At 39.0% G+C, this 18,548-nt stretch overlaps 1 protein-coding gene across 2 annotated transcripts in view; it reads right to left on the reverse strand.

Annotated features, from left to right (window-relative positions):
• RAVER2 (ribonucleoprotein, PTB binding 2) overlaps nt 1-18,548 on the reverse strand; it is a 47,066-nt gene that overhangs the window by 4,460 nt on the left and 24,058 nt on the right. Inside the window, exons 4-11 of one of the 2 annotated variants that reach the window (XM_063137881.1) lie at nt 17,728-17,919; nt 15,329-15,455; nt 12,679-12,761; nt 9,765-9,863; nt 8,409-8,520; nt 5,395-5,660; nt 3,549-3,660; nt 1,634-1,779 (exon numbers count right to left, since the gene is read on the reverse strand). In XM_063137881.1, coding sequence (XP_062993951.1) covers nt 1,634-1,779; nt 3,549-3,660; nt 5,395-5,660; nt 8,409-8,520; nt 9,765-9,863; nt 12,679-12,761; nt 15,329-15,455; nt 17,728-17,919 — 1,137 coding nt within the window. Of the gene's footprint in view, nt 1-1,633; nt 1,780-3,548; nt 3,661-5,394; nt 5,661-8,408; nt 8,521-9,764; nt 9,864-12,678; nt 12,765-15,328; nt 15,456-17,727; nt 17,920-18,548 lie in introns of both variants that reach the window. The other variant, XM_063137872.1, reaches the window with a different exon arrangement.

An 18,548-nucleotide genomic window follows, 5' to 3' on the forward strand; every position in this document is an offset into this window, starting at 1 on the left:
ATATTTTTTTAGCATTGCCCAAATGCTTTTTTATGATTAGAAGTGTATGTCTGTGCGTCAGATTTTGTATAACACCCTCTTCCCAGAAATATGCTTTGGTAGAGAGAGAACAAACTGCATCTTACACATCTACAGCAGAAGTAGTTCTCTGTGGCTCTTCACCATGTATTAAACAAATACTTTATTTTAGAAAGAAACTGATATAATTGTGTGCCAAGTATTCTAATTCGTGGAAGATTAACTAGTTATTGAATCCACCTAGATTTATGTTTTTTGATACATACAGAAAACATGTTTGATCTATTTTTCTCAAAAGTAAAAGTCTCCATCTTTGCTGAAAGAAAACTTAGGGTGCAATCCTATGCATATTTATGGAGAAAAACATCCTACAACTCCCAGCATTTCCTAGCCAGCAATACCAGCTGGAGAAAGCTGGGAGTTGTAGGATGTTTTTCTCCATAAATATGCACAGCATTGTACCCCAGGTAGCTATTGTCATCCTCAGTCTACATACCAGACAATCCGACCGACCAACCCCCACCCCTCCGTAAAACTAAATCTGCAGGAAACACTTTGTACATGATTGTGAGTACTAGCAGCAGGACCACAACAGGATCATTGCCACTCTGTGCTTCAGTATTAAATGGTACAATTTGTATTCCTGTAAGATGTAATGAGCTCCCTAGGGAGGTTCGCTTGGCACCTACATTATATGCTTTTAGACACCAGGTGAAGACCTTTTTATTCTCCCAGCATTTTAACAGTCTATAAATAATTTTTAACTTGGTGTTTTAAATTTGTAATTTTGCATTGCTGCTGTTTTGATCTGGTTGAGCTTTTATATTGTATTTTATATTATGGTTTTATACTGTTGTTTTATACTTTGAATGTTTTTAATTTTTGTGAACCGCCCAGAGAGCTCCGGCTATTGGGCGGTATAGAAATGTGATAAATAAATAAATAAATAAAATATAAATCGCAGGATTGTCTAAGTTTTATGGTAGACAATACAAATTGGGTCAATTTGTTTCTCCCTCTACAGAAACCTGCTCTCAACAATTTTCCACAATTAGATGATAAATGCACACTCTACACAACCAGGCAATAAATGCAGATAGATAAATATAAAACTTATCTAGAATATAGGGGGATTCAGATAAGAGGCACTTTATTGTACACATTTTCCTTAACTTTCTCTTAAACTATTTCTTCAGCTTTATTGCTTTCTTAAATACTTGCACAGTTTGATTAGTTTCCTGCAGAGTCAGGGACTTCAATTTGTACTCGTATGGCAAAACCTATCCCAACCCTAATGTTGTAAAAAAACAAAAACCCAACCACCTACAAGCTAGAAACCTGACTCACTCCATAATGCTTTTAATGCATGGTAATTTATAGTTTTCCTAAACTGAGGATAACCAGATGCTTTAGACTACAACTCCTGCGAGCATTATCAAAGGTCAGGGATTATGGGAGTAATAATCCAAAAAATCTGGGGCGGGGCAGGTTGCATATCCATGTCCTAAACAATAACTTGCCTAGAATTCAACACTTTTATAATAAAAAAAAAACCCTTCTGATTTAAAGGAGGCGCAGCCACCAGCTGCAATGATACCATATGAGTGTCACATACCTGTGTGTAATCCCCATACTGTGGTGAATAGTTAAAATAGTTTTCTACTGATTGTTGCGGCGTGGTTCCCTGAGCAACTGCAGTGTCGAGCAAATTATTGGAAAGTCCAGGCTGCTGCTTAGTATTACTGGTTTTACTTGCAATTGCTGCTCAAAGGAAAAAAAAAGTATTGTTCCAACATGTCAGATAAAATTGAAAAGAATATGTAGATATGAAACCAGAATGGTGCAAAAAAAAAAAAGTGTAAATGCCATCACTCCACAGGGCTTATAGCACAAAAGAAGAAACCTAGGCTAGAAAAGGAAGGAATGATGACAGGCCAGAGTAGGATACTAGCACACTGGTTGAAGCAAGATACCATTCTCAGGAAATGCTGCCAGCACTACGGGATGGGATTTTTTTGCTGTCAAACAATTGGCCTGCTCCTTAAAGTGTAATGAATGTAAGAATCCAGGCCTGAAGGCCTTGTTTGGAATAAAATTAAGCGTTTTCGAACACTTTCCAAGAGACAGGTTATGCTATCATAATGTCTGCTCTATCTTCTCTGACCTTTCACCAGTATTTTGACTTCTATAAATACTGCTGTATCATCAAGAAGCACCTACTCCAAGAACATCCACTATTAAAATGAATGGTCAGTCATTTTCTTAACGATATTACTAGACTAACAGTCCTATTAGCATCTAGTAGTGTGAAGGACAGATTGTAGATAGCAACAGTAACTTCTTTGACATCACAAGTACAAAGAGCAATTGGGATGGAAATATGTTACTTCAGCAAATGTGTTCTCAAGACAATACAAATCCACAGGCAGGGGCATTTGGAGAGGATAATAAGTTGATATGGAGGGTTTAACCCTTCCTGCACCTGCAGATTCTCCCTTTCTAATGCCTTCTCAAGGCTGTTTTTTTTCTCTCTGTCAGGTTTATTTCTGGCCTTGGAGCAAAGCTAGGGGGAAATGGGTTAAAATGGGACAATCAGTGAAAGAAGAAAAGGTTAAGAGCTATGACTGCCAATTCTCACCATAAATGCCTCCCCACCCCCCACCAGCCACCAGGACCCCACATTCTCACTACGGGTATGTTTGGACAACATATTAGCCAACACTGCCCTCAGAGGCCCCGATAAGGTCAGTGTTGGAAATCCCATGTTTTTCTCCTAACGTGCAATTCTGTCCTCAGAGAGTACCTAATACAAAACTTCAATGTAATTTTCTTTTCTTTTTCAAAAAGCAACTGAAAGGGGTCCTAATTTGGAGTGGGGCCATGGTATGTGTGTGCATCAGGAGATGTCTAACCCTACCCTTCTGTGCTACAGCCCCAATCAAGATCTCATTTTTTTCATACACTAGGAGCAGCTACTTGCTGTGGAAGGAAAAACTAGTAGGTTTAAATTATCACCGCATGTTTCATCATCTGCAGCTAATAGCTCCAGGGAAACCATCTGGATTATGGCTGAGGCATGGTTGGAAGGGGATGGATCTTCTGTCTCCCAGTGGGCCTGATCCAAAACAGGGAAGGCTATTGCTGCTTTTACAAAGAAAATTTGGCTGTTATTGTTTGGCTTTCGTAACCAGCATTTCCCTAAGAGTCACTGGAATTAGGTGGGATTGATTGCCAAGTCTCACCTAATGTGCAATACAACATACATGAGACACAAAGCTCGTCTAAAAGACTGGATTAGCCAGTTTGACTATATGAAGTTAGATTAGGACAACAGAGCCCAGTCTCATGATCCATATAATCTACAAAGATAGCATAAAATTAATACTAAGAAGTATCAGCTACTAGTAGGACAAAATATGAGGTACAACGCTATTTTTAAAAAAGGCAAGTTTGAAGTTATATTAATACCAAACACTGTGGGCACTAGCATTATTTCCCACACTCCCATCTAGAAAAAAGTCCCTGCTTACCTGAAAGACACATAGAAGGCAGCACACTTGCCAAGTTCAAGTAGGGATTTGTACTAAGATGAATTTCTTTGGGGGGATCTCCCAACAGAGAGGTCTGATTATTTGAAGAGCTCTGTTAAAAACAAACAAACCTGTTTTCATTCTACAACTGGAATTGAAGTTAATAAAATAAAAGGTTGACACATCTCCAGGAGGTCAAATTACATCAGAAAAAAATCAAGTAGATATTGAAATTAAATATCCCATTAGGAGATTTTTCACTTTTCCAAGTAAGAAAGTAATCTTATGGCCCCTGGGAGGTGGTCTAATAGGAAAGTGTGGATCTTCCCCTTTGAGGCTGGAGACAGAGCTCCAACCACAGAGGAGGAGATCTTACTGTGGATCTCCAATGCAACTCCCTCCAATCCCCTCCCAACCACCGTGGAAACCTATGTGATGGCTCCAGGTCCCAAGGTCAGAACTCCAACCTTGGGTAGGGGGATAAACAGGTATAGCAAGGATGTGGAGGTGGGTGGGGAGACTGAAGCAGAGGATCTGCTGGATCAAACAGCCTCTCAGCTCTCAACCATGCCCTGTCCCAAGAAAACATGTAGACATGTTCAAGACCATGTCTACATGTTTCCCATTGCTGGCAATGAGATGGAATGATTTTTCTTCTGTCCATGGACAGAAAATGCTAAACCTCTGCCTCCCTCGTGACTCTCTGCGCTGCCAGCAAGAGATCCATGGGATTTCTGACTATATGTGTGTAGGATTGTGCTGAGTGTCCTCGGGTCGGAAATATTGCAGCTCTGTAACAATAGTAATCAACCGTTAGGGTTGATTGTGAGAAAGAGTGTGTGTTTGTGTGAGGTGAAAATGTGAGTGTTAGGGAGAGAGAATGGGCATAGTGAAGCTGTTAGAAACAAACCTAACAATTAAAACCAAATCTAAATTTTCCCATGTTTCCTCTTAAGCCCTAATTGATGAGAATTATGTGCCTCTTTCTCTTTTCTCAGGAAATATTTCTTGAAAACCAATACACAAGCAGAATCAAATGTTCTATAATAACAGAAGTATCTATTATGAAACCATACACATGCAAATAATGTAAATGCAAATAAGTTCTGATTTAAAATGCGTAGCCTGGATTTATTTTTACCCTGAAATAAATTCTCTGGTCTCTTCAGGCCAATTCAGCGGTAATATCCCTGGCAAAATTAAAGCTCTTCAAGTGTTAAATCTTGCTTAAGAAACTACATTTCATATTAACTGCAGTGTAATGTTTAACTATGGTTAATGCAGAATTTACTGCAATGAGGGGAGAGCATGCATGGTCCCATGGCCTACTATGGATCTCTTAATTTTGGTTTAAAGAGCCTCTTTAATTACATCTGCACTGGTCCCTAGACACTGTTTCAATTTTTTTTTTACAAAATATAATACATGTTTACATCATGAGAAATCTGAATAAAACATATTGAATAATTACAAATATAACCTTTCAGCTAGTACATTTGGTTATATTTAGACATGTTAATAAAAGGCAGTTATTATGTTGTTATTCAGAATAACAGAACCACATTTAGATGCCTTTTGTAATTAAGATGAACTAATGAAAATATTGCACAAAGTTATTTCCCACTGTCTTCAGCAACAATAATGAACAGAGTTGCAGTAGTACAATACTGTTAGCTTTTTTTGTTTTATCTGATGTTACACCGTTTATGCTTTTATTGCTTTTAGTGTTTATACTGCTTTATGGTTGTAAGCCGCCTTGGGAGGGCTTCTGCCCTGAAAGGCAGCTAAGAAATGTTTTAAATAAATGAAAATAAATAGGCACAAAAGCTAGATCCAGTTTTCTTACCCCCAAGCTTGAGTCAGTGGTCTTTGGCTGGCTCTGTGGCTTGAGATGTCCTGCCCGTAGGCCTCCAGCAGTGATATTTGATAAGCTCTGCAGATAAGCTTGTGACCCTGAGCCAGTGCCTTCTGTCAATGCTACTGAAGATGCCAGCTTGTCCTGTGTGATATTTTGCCTTGGCATTGTTTGCCCAACCACATGCTGATTTGGAAAGAATGGCAGCATGCCCATTCCTGTTGCAACCGGTGTTTGAGCTGGAGTCCGATTAGATACTGCACAGTCAACCATAAATGGGGGGGGGAAAGTCTATTAGGCAAGAATTGCCAGGACATTCTGCTCATGTGAAAAGCACTGAGGAATCTGTTTAATAATTGCATCAGAACAGATAATTCTAGTGACAGGGAAGGAACTACAGGAAAAAAAAACACCTAGCAGCTATCTTTAAATGGAATAATTAAAGTTTTACTTGTCTATCATTTTATACACAAACCACAGAAATAACCACAAAACAGCTGCTTGTTTCCTTGTGCTGATAGTGGAATTCTGAATGTTAGGCAAGTGTTAATCTGTTTTTACACTGCCCAAACTATAACAGAGCTATTGCTGCTCTCTTTGGGATATACAAGGACATTTACTATTGATCAGTTATTTATTTATTAAATTTATATGCCAACTGTCTCCTCAAACAGTATTCAAGTTAGGTTAGGTAACATTTAAATAGTTAATATATTTTAATCTTTTATTTATCCTGTCAGGGAAGTAAGTCATTGTTAAAAGATGTGTGTTTATTTTAAATCCAAGACTTTAATTCTGAATTATTCAACACTAAGGCTACCATCCAAGGCAACTTACCTGGAGGTAAGTTCTACTGAACAAATATGCAAGGATTACCCTATTAAAGCTATTGTTTGTGCTTCTAAATAAAATAATTACAGAACCGAAGAAAAATCTCTAGTGGGTCCTTCCTTTCCCTTACTATTATTTCTCCCCTGGTCCTTCGTAGCTGTGCGTACATCTTGTCAATTTCCTACTATGTTACCTAATAATAATACTCCATTTTGGTGCTCCTTTTGACAGCTGAAACATACAAGGAAATTGACAAGGCAAGACTATATTGGACAGCTGAATCTGCACTCTTGCACACTTGTGAAAGACTGACAAAAGTAGTAAAATAAAATTATGCCCTCATTTGTGCAATTTTGAGGCGAAGAAGAAGGAGGAGGAGGCGGCGGCAAATGAATGACGGTCCTTCCAAAGTGCTGTTTGGGCATTGGTGGAGGGACAGTCACCAGTGAGGTAGGCTGGAGATAGCACTGGCAAGACTGCGAAGAGTGGTACAGGTGTTTTTTTGCTGATCTTGCCAAGTGGCTATGTAGCCACTTGGCACAAGCTATGGTGCCAGGTTCAGATATCACGAGAAGCCACCTTGAGAACAAGTTATCTTCAACAATCATTCTAGATGCCATGGGTTCTCAGGATGGCTTGTTGGGAAGAAATAACTCGTTACATCATCCCCACCATGTTTGGACACCATGGTAAGCCACTGTGGCTTATTGTGACATGCAAACCTAGTTGACAGCATGTTTTCAGAGTGGCTCATTATGATGCCCAAACCCAGCAGGGTGGCTTCGTCATGGTTTGTTCAAAAGGGCTACAGAGTCATCTGGCAAGAGAGATGAAAAATCTGGCTGCTCCTCATCTGGCTGCAGAACTCTACCTGGCATCAACATGTGCTACTGCTGCCTCCTTCCTTCCTCCAACCCCTCTGCCCCTTCCTCCTCCAGTTCAATGCTTCATTTGAAAATGACCAGCTTTTCCCCCTTTTGAATGGAGATTTCCTAGCAGAGTTAATGTGTGCATGCATGAAAGAATGGTACCGGTATCAACAGCTCTGCCCCACTACATAACATATTTATAGCACAGCAGGAGCAAGTCAATAGTAGGCAAATTTGAAAGGGTCGAAAACATCTTATAAGAGATGTGCCATTTGAGATGATTGGCCCATTAGACTGTAATACTTAAGAACCTTGAGGTTTTGCTACTTTTTAAGTCTTGCCTGTTTTTTGCTTCTTTCTGCTTTATTTTATACAGCTTATCCTGAAACAGCAATCTAATGTAAAAATGCTGCACATAGCGTGTAACCATTCTTGATGGACAAATTCTGCAAAATTATCAAGCTCACAGTGGCAAAGTTTTATATGGGTATGGTAAAGGAAAAGGAAACATTAAAATTGGAAGAATGCAGATAGAATCAAGAGCTGAATTTCCACTAATATAATTAAGTACATAAATACATAAGAAGAGCCATGCTAGATCAGACTGAAGGTCCATCTAGTCCAGCACTCTGTTCACGCAGTGGCCAACCAGTTGTCAACCAGGGACCAACAAAGCAGGACATAGTGCAACAGCACCCTTCCACCCATGTTCCCCAGCAACTGATGCACACAGGCTTACTGCCTTAGATACTGGAGATAGCACATAACCATCAGGGCTAGTAGCAATTGATAGCCTTCTCCTCCAGGAATTTATCCAACCCCCTTTTAAAGCCATCATTACATCTTGTGGTAGTGAATTCCATAATGCGCTGGGTGAAGAAGTCCTTCCTTTTATTTGTCCTGAATCGCCCACCAATCAGCTTCATGGGATGACCCCACTGGGTTCTAGTATTTTGAGAGAGGGAGAAAAATGCCTCCCTGTCCACATTCTCCACGCCATGCATAATTAAGTACAGAATACACATGGCTATATGACCATTGCTTCTACTGCTGTCTTCTTTCATAAATTATTTAACTTTATCCAACAACAGAGCTTGTTGCTCCTGCACCAGTTATTTAAAAGAAAACCATCAGTACAGCAGTCATCACTACATTGCTTTGGTTAAACACTTTTCTTCCTCACACAGCTAGAGCATGCTTCCTAAAGGGGCTACTCTTCATAATTGTGGATATATTGAACCTATTTAGAAGCATATTTTCAAAACGGGTGCTTGCAACTATAATAGGAAATGAAATGTCACTTGCAATTGCGTGCTTCTCCATGGCTCCCCATGTCTGTGGTCACTGGTGGTACAGTACCCATTCCTAACATTGTTTGAAGCAGCACTGGTGGAGGCTCTCCAAGTAAACTTGGTTTCTGCAAAGAAGCATGAAATAATTGTGTAAGAGATATCTTATTAAACTGATCCATAACCTTTCAAATTCAGGCAATTTCCTTGACTATACTACTTCAAAACAGAAGATGAAGAGAAGAAAGAAAGAATGACTGGGTTCATACTTCATGATAAGCCATGGTAGTTTACAAGTTACTCACAATAGCTTATAAACCACCATGACTTATCGTGTCATCTGGGAGCACATTTCCCCAACCAGTGTGGCTTATTAAGCCAAAATAAGCCTCCCTGATAAGCCATGGTCTGCAGTGAGTTATTTACACTATGACGGCTCATTGTGTCATCTGATGCTCCACAGTAGCTTAAAGAGTGGTTTTAAGAGCGCCTACAGAGTCCCTTGGCAAGAGCAGTCAAAACTGCCACTCTGCTCCAACAGTTCCAGATAGCCAATGAGAAAAGCTCTAAACTGCCCCTGAAGCAGTACAAACTAAAAATAAAAACAGCAGTATTACAGAGCACCAATTGCCCCCATATCTACAGTGCAGCACTGCGTTATTGCGCTATAGTGGAAAGCAAAAATAAAGAGCAGCACGGAACGCCAATCACCCAAAGTGCCCAATTGTGATTTAGTGCTACTGTGCTACTGCACTATAGAGGGAACCAAAAATAAAGAGTAGCAAAAAGCATCAATCTCCCTAAGTCCAAAGGGCTGCAATTGCAATTTAGCACTTCTGTTCTACTGCAAATTAGGGTTTTGATGGATCATCGGGTACTTCCTCCTAGGGGAAGTTGTGTATCAGGTTTTGAACCAATCCTGCAAGCCTCCAAGCCTTTATTTGTGCCATCTCCGCTTTGGTGCACCTGGGGTTTTTGTTCCTCTAAGTGTAATTGCACAGGGTTTGATGGAAAATTAGGTGCACCCCCACCAAGGGAAGCTGTGTTTCAAGTTTTGTTCCCATCCTGCAAACCTCCAAGGGTTTACAGCTGCTATACGCTGAGCGGGAGGGCTGTAGACAGAGGAGTGAGGGAGCAGAAAATAAGCGACACACAGTATCTTAGTTGCCAAATCATGTGGGGGATACAGTAGCTTACAAACTACTGTGAGTAATTTATAAGCCACCATGACTTAAAGTGATGTGCAAACCCAGCCATTATATTTGCAAGAAAACATGGATTGAGAGGAAGACATTTCTACTTCTGTTTTTTATCCAGAATTATTGTCTAAAAGGTAAATACTACAGTCCTAGGGGCAATCTATTCAACTCACACTATTTGATTGGATATTCTCAATCTTCGCTAGTTGTGCCAATTGTAGATGGGAAAGATTCTGTAGCAGCATACTTGATGCATTTCCAAGAACTGGTCCCTGTCAGTTTCAAGGGAAAAAAGAAATGTCTTAAGTGGAACAGGCATTATTCAGCTAACTTAGAAATAAAGATGCAGAAGAAGAATTCATTTCATATGTCTGTTAGCAGGGAGGGCCATATCACTGCTTCTCTAAAGATTGAAGAGCTCCTTCTATCATTAAGGGAAGGATATGACCAATATTTATAGAATTACAGCTTCTGGACAATGGCCACATAACATACTAATTCTCTAGTATTATCCAAACAGCAGTGTAACAAACAAAAGTGTAAATAACAGAGACACCTTACTGATGACAGGTACAGTTCATAACAGCATTGGACAAGCCTTGCTGGATCAGGTGAAGGCCTATCTGGTCCAGCATTTTGTTTTTATTTGATCAGAAACCAAAAGGGAAATATGTTTCTCATAAAGAAAGTAAGAGTATTCACCCCAACCCCATACACCTCTTCCCAGTTTTAGTTTTCCACTACATTGTTTAGGTATTATTATTTTAATGCATTTTAAGAAACATATACAAGCATACCAGGTCTCTAGGAGATTAAAGATCACAAAACTCGCTATAACATGTATTCAAAACATATGCAACATAGCAGAAAAAGAAGGGTTAAACCTGTATCTAAAATCCACACAGAAATCTCTGCAAACTCAATTTAAAGAAGATGTGTTCAACAGCTACATTAATTGCATATGCCAATACATAATTTTGAAGATAAAAAGGTACTCCGCTGTTATTTGAGTTTTCTCCATTATTTATTAAGAGAATATTCCAATAAGGAACATTCCAATTTTGCCCAATACTGCTTAAAGCACCCTAATGCAACCTCAAAGCATTTAAGTTTGATTTTACCTCACAGCTTATTTAAAAAGATAATACTGAAAATACAAAGGGCTACTGGGAGTTGGACTCCAACAACATCTGTATTGGAACGTTAGTTGTGACTTACAGAAGAGTTGCTTTATATAGAGAAAGTGTGGCATCACAGCATTTAGTATTAGAGTCAATAAATCCAGGCTACAGCCAGTTTAAAAGAAGTTCAAATCAACTTACTTTACTAGTGCTTTTATACACATGGTCAGAGAAAGCTAACACTGTTTAACTACAAGCAAGCCCCAACGCTGGATGTGTGAGTGGGTGAGCAAAAGCACGAGATAGGGTTACTGGCTTCCTCTAGAAAAAAGGGATAGTGCTTGCTGCAGAGGCAAGAGGAAGAAGGAAAAGGAAGGGGAGGGAGCAGGAAATAAGGAACTGATAAGGCTACAGGACATTCTCTATTGCCCCCTAGTGTCTGGAGGCATGCAGAATTGTTCCTATTATCCAACAATCTGGAAGGCCACAGGATCCCTACTCTCGTATAAATTCTTCAAGAAAAACAATGTAGTTGAAAACATTTTAAAGTGAGCTAAACTAGTGTTCATCTAATAAACAGAGAGAGAGTGCTGCCAACTTCTTCAGCTAATTACAGAAAAACACTGCATTCCAAGGAAGCTGCAGCAATCAGGTTTGTCAGCACTCAAGTATAAAAATAAATTTGAAGGTACTACAAGTATGCTGTGAAAAGATATAGTTGATTGTGTGACAAATAGATCCAGGTTTCTGCGTAGAATTCAATGATTGATTAATACTAGAAATCTTCCTTTAAGTATATTTAGTGTGTGATTCTCTAGTTCGTTTGTGGAATATCTAATCCAAAGGAGCAGTCAACCCTCATTAATTAAGATTCTTGCTATTTACACCATGCCTCCCCATCCACTGCAATTTGAAAAAAAGCACAGAAGTACATAGTTGGCAAAATTACAGAGCAACATATATCAGGAAAAGAGTTAATTTTTCAAAGAAGAGAAGGGCAAAGATGTGATGCACATGTTTCCCGTGATCTTTTCAAACGTAACAAAATATCATTGGCGTATACACCAGATACCTACATAACGAAGTAAAAAGTTTGAAGAACCAACATCTAAATATGTCTATTCTCTTCCCACTGGCTTAGAAAATATTCACAAGTTTCAACATGTTTCTAAGAATCTGCTGAAAGGCTTATGAGCTTTCTGTTCAGGCTGCCTTATAAGAAATCTGCAAAGCCAAAGTCGAGAAACCTATTTTAGACTGAAGGCCATATTTGTACAGAGAGCGCTGTCAGGGGACATATGACAACAGTGGGTGAGGCCATTCTTTCCCATGCACACACTTTCCACTTACACTCACATGATGGGAAAGGTGATTGGTGCAAAAAACCTACAGGAACTGCTCTTTCAAGATGCTACTTTCAAGCTGCCTGGTGCAACTTGAAAGTAGTGTCTTTCTCAGAAGCCAGTTCCACGCGCCCCTTTCCTTTCTCCAGACCGTTCCCCTGTTCCATTAGCAATCTCCAGAGCAATCCCCCCAAAATGTCAGAACTGATAGCTGCTCCAAAGATTGCAGATATAACACAAAAGCTCTCAAGAGATCAGGAGTGTATCTTCAGAAAGTGGGTGTTCTTGAGAAGAACGGCCTTGCAGGCCAAATTGGGGAGTAGCAGCACAGGTCCCTCGTGGCTACGTTAAGATAAATAATTTGAGATTTAGCATGCGTTTTGTTTTAGCTTTTCAACAGAATTTTCTGAGAATGAGATGTTATCTGCATACTAGTTTTCTTTTTACCAACCCTGAGACTGCATAATAATATATGTTATTAACATAGATTAAAAAAAAATTAATCCCAAGAACAGAAGATTAATTCAGCACTTGATACTGAAGTATGAATCCAACAATACTTTGTTATTATTTTAGACATTAATGAAGCAAGCTAATAAAATAGAAATTTTGCATAAACATACCTGATGAACTTTGTTCAAATGTAAGAAGGCTGGGCTGACTGATGGGCTTACAAGGTGTGGTACACTTATGGGAGCTCCAAGAACTGCTTTGAAAACATAATAAATTGCCATATTTATTATAAATATACAGCATTTAATACCTATGTTAAGAAAAAATCATGAATTGCTAAAAATGAGTTTTACCTTATTTTTTCCAATAGTTCTACATGACCAGAGATATAAACAATTAGTCATCACTACAATTAAACTCCTTCATATGCCTGACAATCGGTTGCAGTATACACAGGAAATGCTTTTGCATTTTGTAGCATACAGGCAAACAATAGAATTCCTCCTAGGTGCAAATGGAAACTTTCCCACCCGCCCCCAACGGCTTTGATACCAATGCAATATCCATGGACATAGGCAACAAATGGACTTATATAGACAGTTTTTGCCAGTTAGAATAAGAGACACACATTTGAGAAAGCTTGATATAATCTAGGGCTAACTTCTGCTAGTGGAAGTAAATGCAAACTGCCTATTCAGATATACCTGAAACTGCAAAGGGTGAGGGCAAGATATCCTTTTTGGTTCTTAAGAGCTGTAGAGATAAATTTAAATATGCAGCAAGTATAGCTGGGGAAAAGAGGATAGAGGCTTCAAAGTTTTTGGAAGTGAAGCAGAGCAAGTCAACTCTGTGCACTTTGCCTGGCATAGAAATTTCATAGAATTTTCAGCTTCAGCAGCACAAATCACAGCTTGCACTTCTACACTTAAAGCTAATTTATAGGAACATTATTCTTAATATTCAGATTTTATAAAAGTGGTTTTGGTACATTTAATTTGTTGTCCCAATTAGCAAATAATTTGTCTTGAAAAACTCACAGGGTGAGTTTGGATGATTCTATCTTGCATGCAGACCTGTAGCTCTTTCCTTCACAACTGCCACGGCAAACAAACCAGGAAGTCTTTCATTAACTACAGGTTCCTGTTTTGTCCAAACTGTTAGGGGTGTGGGCTGGATACAGACAAATCCTGAGCCAAATTGAACAGAGCTAGTTATGTTCAGGATTCATCCAAAGTGAAGAAAAGGTTCTTTAAATCACTTTAGCACATAGACAGTATGCCTCCAAAAACTGATAATTTCCCTCCCAAGCACTCCATATAAGGAAAATGCCAGGGAGAGAGAGAAGAGAGGATTTTTTAAAATTACTGGCAGCATTAGCTTCCAAGCAGGAATAACTTCACCATGACTCTCCACTTTTACTTCCAATCACGGTGCTTTTGGGAGGAATTAGAAGGAACCATCCTTGTCACTGCAGGCTCAGGTGGACTCCGTGGCCTGAAGTACTTGGGGTCAGTTTCAGCTGATCCGCCAGCTACGGCCTTTCCCAGACAGGGACAACCTAGCCACAGTAGTCCATGCACTGGTAACTTCCCGATTAAACTACTGCAATGCACCCTACGTGGGGTTGCCCTTGAAGACGACTCGGAAGTTGCAGCTGGTGCAAAATGCACTGGAACATCTTATAAAGACCATATAACACCAGTCTTAAAAGAATTGCATTGGCTGCCTATACGCTTCCAGTTGGAATTCAAAGTGTTGGCAATGACATTCAAAGCCCTAAACGGCTTGGGACCTTGGTACTTGAGGGAGCACCACTCCCTATATATGCACGCTTGATATTTGAGATCTGTTGGAGGAGCCCTCCTCTGCGTCCCACCAAAACAAGACATACAATATGGTGGGATGTGTGAGAGGGCTTTCTCTGTTGTGGCACCCCACGTGTGGAATACCCTCCCCTTGGAGGCCCAACTGGGGCCAACACTGGCTTCATTTCAGCACCAAGTTAAAACATGGCTTATTATCAAAGCCTTCGAGGGGTATATTCTCCATGGTTACACATAGTTTTAATTGTTTTATTGCTTTTAAATTTTTCTACCCATTTTAATTTGCTTACAATTTAATACATTTTTAGCTGTGTAAATTATTTATGTTTATATTGTTCTGATTTTATCTGTACGCTGCCTGAGATCCCAGTGATAATAGGGTGGGATACAAATGTTTTAATAAATAAAAAACAAACGAACTTATCAGAGGCAACTTCTGTGTGTTCACTGCATTTTGTGACAGCACTCAGCAGCTCTATGAATGGCTTTTCTTGAGACCCAACATTAGCTGGGAGATGAACATACCCATTGCTGCTTGTAAAGCACATGGTTGCTGCTGATACCAACTACCCATGCAGTTATGTGAAATTCTACCAAGCCCCCACAACCTGAATGACCAGCCAAAAAAAGCTTTCCCTTCTTTTTTTCCAGAGGTCACAAACTGTTGCACAGCCTCTCTCAACCTGGTGTCCTCCAGATGTTTTGAACTTCAACTCCCATCAGCCTCAGCCAGCACAGGTAATGGTCCAAAATGCTGGGAGTCGTAGTCCAAAAGATCCAAAGGGCACCAAGTTGGGAAAGGCTGGGTTACGGGCAGGCAAATATGAAGTTTTGTGGGGCAAATGCTTCTGAATGATTTCTGTGCAACACTTGTCAGGAAATGTATTCAAAATTCTCATTTCTTCTTCTTACAGTTTGATGATTTAGTAATAATTTCATTATTAATGTTCAAAGTGATTACACCATCCTACTTCAGAGCATATATCTTAAAGCTTACCAAGTTTATTAGTACATCCATGTAACTGTGGTTGCAACAACATTTGTAACATCGCTGGGGTATTTAAGCTTTTCATGATCTGCACTGCATTTGGATCTGGAAGCAAGCCCTTTCTGCTGTTCTTCATCTTGAATAAAAAAGCATAGAAAAAATAGATTGCACGATAGAAGAATGACCATTCTGTAAAACCATTATTCCTTACCTGTAAATGTTGCACTTCAAGTAGCTTCTCTGTGCAGTCACAAATGGGACTGAGGACATTCAGGCCACATCATGGAATAGTCTAGAGCTCTGACAGAGAAGAAAGGTGCTCCCAACCTTTCCTTCAACCATGCAGATTTTAGTTACTGCTCTTACTAAATGCACCACTTCAAGAATATTTACAAGTAAGCAACCTATTAATTTTTTTTAGTTTGTCATTTCTGTGCAGTCTCACATACAGAACAACAAGTTGAGCGGACTGTCCTAATTAAATGCACTACGGAAATTGATAAAATATCATTAATTGTGATCTCAGATAGTCTTTTATCATTTGGGTCTAGAATGTGCAAGGCAATAGAAACTAGTCTAAGAAAATCCTTAACCAAAGAGTTAAACTACATAGCATCACACAACATCAATATTCAAAGATAAAATTAGTAGACTTCTTAAGTATTTTGCTAGGCCAGAGTTAACTTTCCATATTTACCAGTCCCACTGCCTCAGACACTTTTGAAGAGTTTTCTTCTTTCCACATCACTGTACTGTGTTTTGTGTTTTTAATTTAGTACTTTTCAACTGAACCTTAACATTTTCTTCTTAAGAGGAAGGGAGAACAGCGCATGTGCATTAGGTGCATTTCAATTAGCACCAGTGTACATATAGTGTGGAAGAACTATTCCACGACACGATCACAAAATTATGTATGCTTGATGGGAAGAGACATTCAATCTGGTTCACAGTTCCAGGCAAAAAGCAAGCCATATTTGCCCAATCTTCACGCTTCTCGAACTAGCACTAATAATGGATTTGACTAAGAGACTCAACTGACTACTATCTTTTACCTGGCATGACCATTGCTTTCTGGCATTTTTTTTAAAAAAAATGCAGCCTGACATAGTAGAAACATAGTAGGGAATGTCTCATCTCCTACCACAAGCGGAAAATCCAGGTTCAGATCAAGAACCTGACTACCAGCCAGAAAATCCTATACAGGAAAAGGTGGAATTAACTTGCTAGTGAGTTCTTAGGGCTTCCTACCTTTCTTCATTTCTTATACTAATTGTTCCAACAAAATCTAGTTGTGATCAGTAGACCATTTCCAGTGGGTCACAGGAATACATAGCTGACAACAAAGGAGTTGAGATATTACTGACCCATTTCCAAGCACGCTAGTATTAGCTTTTCATCAAAAGTAGAACTTTTAAGATTCATTTTTAGGTATTCTTAAGTTTAACTTATATGGTTTTAGACATAATATGACATGGATTTCTGAGATCCCTTGAGCTAATCCTTTTTTTAAAAAAATCAGATATCTAGCAATCACGTTTGTGGAGGAAATGCACAGTTTCTGTAAAAAGCTTCAGTAATTGTGGGCCAAAGTTGCTATGCCTTTCATGGCACCATACTTCTCTCTTGTTATTAAGTCATTTTCAACTCCTTGCTCCATTCCTGCAACCTATTTACTGGTTACCTGAAACTTTTCATTCTTCCATTCGATTACCATACTACACTAGAGGAATGCACATATACGCTAGAGCACTTCGGGAATTTGTTCAGATATGAAGTAACACACAACATTAACAACTTCCAATAACTTCAAATCAAGCCATATTCACTTATCTTGAAATTTATTTTTAAACAATATTAACTTTTCTCCTTAATTTACACAAGATGTGTCACTAATACGCCTCCTAGCATTGGCTCTTTTTAAAATGGCACTGCTCTCTCTTACAGAAACAAACCTTCCCAAACTTGCTTAACTACAGCACCCTAAAGCTTCAGACTCTTTCAAGCCAAGCTCAGTTCCCATTTCTCTGGTCTTTGATTCTTAGACAAAAGATCGAGATAACTAGGCAGCTAAAACCAATCCAGCAAGAAGAACATTCTGAGGGCAGATACAAATGCCATTGGATATTTCAGGAGTGATTTATAGTCTTGGCTCATAGAAAATTTGGCAAGAATTACAATTCAACGTATGAGCGCAACAAGACTTACATACAGACAAGTCAAGAAATAGTGTTATTTAGAGAATCAGTTTGCTTGACACCAACTATATTTTAGAATAGTTATTTCAACTTCTGCCTGTTCTATCCAAAGGTAACAATAATCATATCACTATATGTACCACACAGTTGTGTGTTTGTGCAGTATATAAATATATTTTTCACATGTTTCCTTTGGTGGTAGAAACTCCTTACCATGCGTTGTGCTGCTATAAGTGTAGCAAGAGTACTGCGCCCTGGAGCTCCAGGAGCACAGTAAGATACATGCACTCTCTTCTCTCTGATAGTCAATCCATCTGTGCCTTGGTGTACTTCCTCTGCCTGCTCTGCTGTTTCATACTCAATGACTGCAAAGCCACCAACAGAGCTATCTTCATCCTGAGCAAGCTGTAGAAACATTTCACAACGCAATGAATAAGGGACATAGTTTATGTTACTGTTTTGAAACATCCCTCTATCATTCCACTCCACTAAACATGAACTGCCTGGGCAAAATATTTAGCATTTCCAAGACCAAATTAACATTACAGATCACTCTTCCTTCAAGCTAAATTTAATACACAAATATTTTGCAGAGGACAGCTATGCTGCACTGTTCTTGAATTACTATTGCCCTGCCATCTAATCTCATGAAGAACCTGAGCTATGAAATAAATTTGTCAGTTATTTTATGGAGCATTAAGAGGCAGAATTAAACTGGGATTTTTTTCCTTAACCACAGGAAAGAAATTTACTTATTTTAAAATATGGTAAAGAAATACCAACTATTTTCAAATACATTTTAATGCATAGGACATTTGTGAAATTCAATGAAATCCTAGCTGATTAGTCTTAAGTCCTCAGTTATTGGCAGAGATATAGGAAACTATATGCTTTGCACCTACCCAAGGGAGAGTTTTTAGTTTATTTTACAGTATTACAGCAGACTTCCCAACATATCAGAAGCTGCTTTTTAAACACCCAAGTTACAAAATCTGTTTGCATTTCAATAGGTGACAGGATTCTGTTGTGCTAAA

This window comes from Elgaria multicarinata, chromosome 1 (genome assembly GCF_023053635.1).
Source record: "Elgaria multicarinata webbii isolate HBS135686 ecotype San Diego chromosome 1, rElgMul1.1.pri, whole genome shotgun sequence".
Classification (NCBI taxonomy): Eukaryota; Metazoa; Chordata; class Lepidosauria; order Squamata; family Anguidae; genus Elgaria; species Elgaria multicarinata.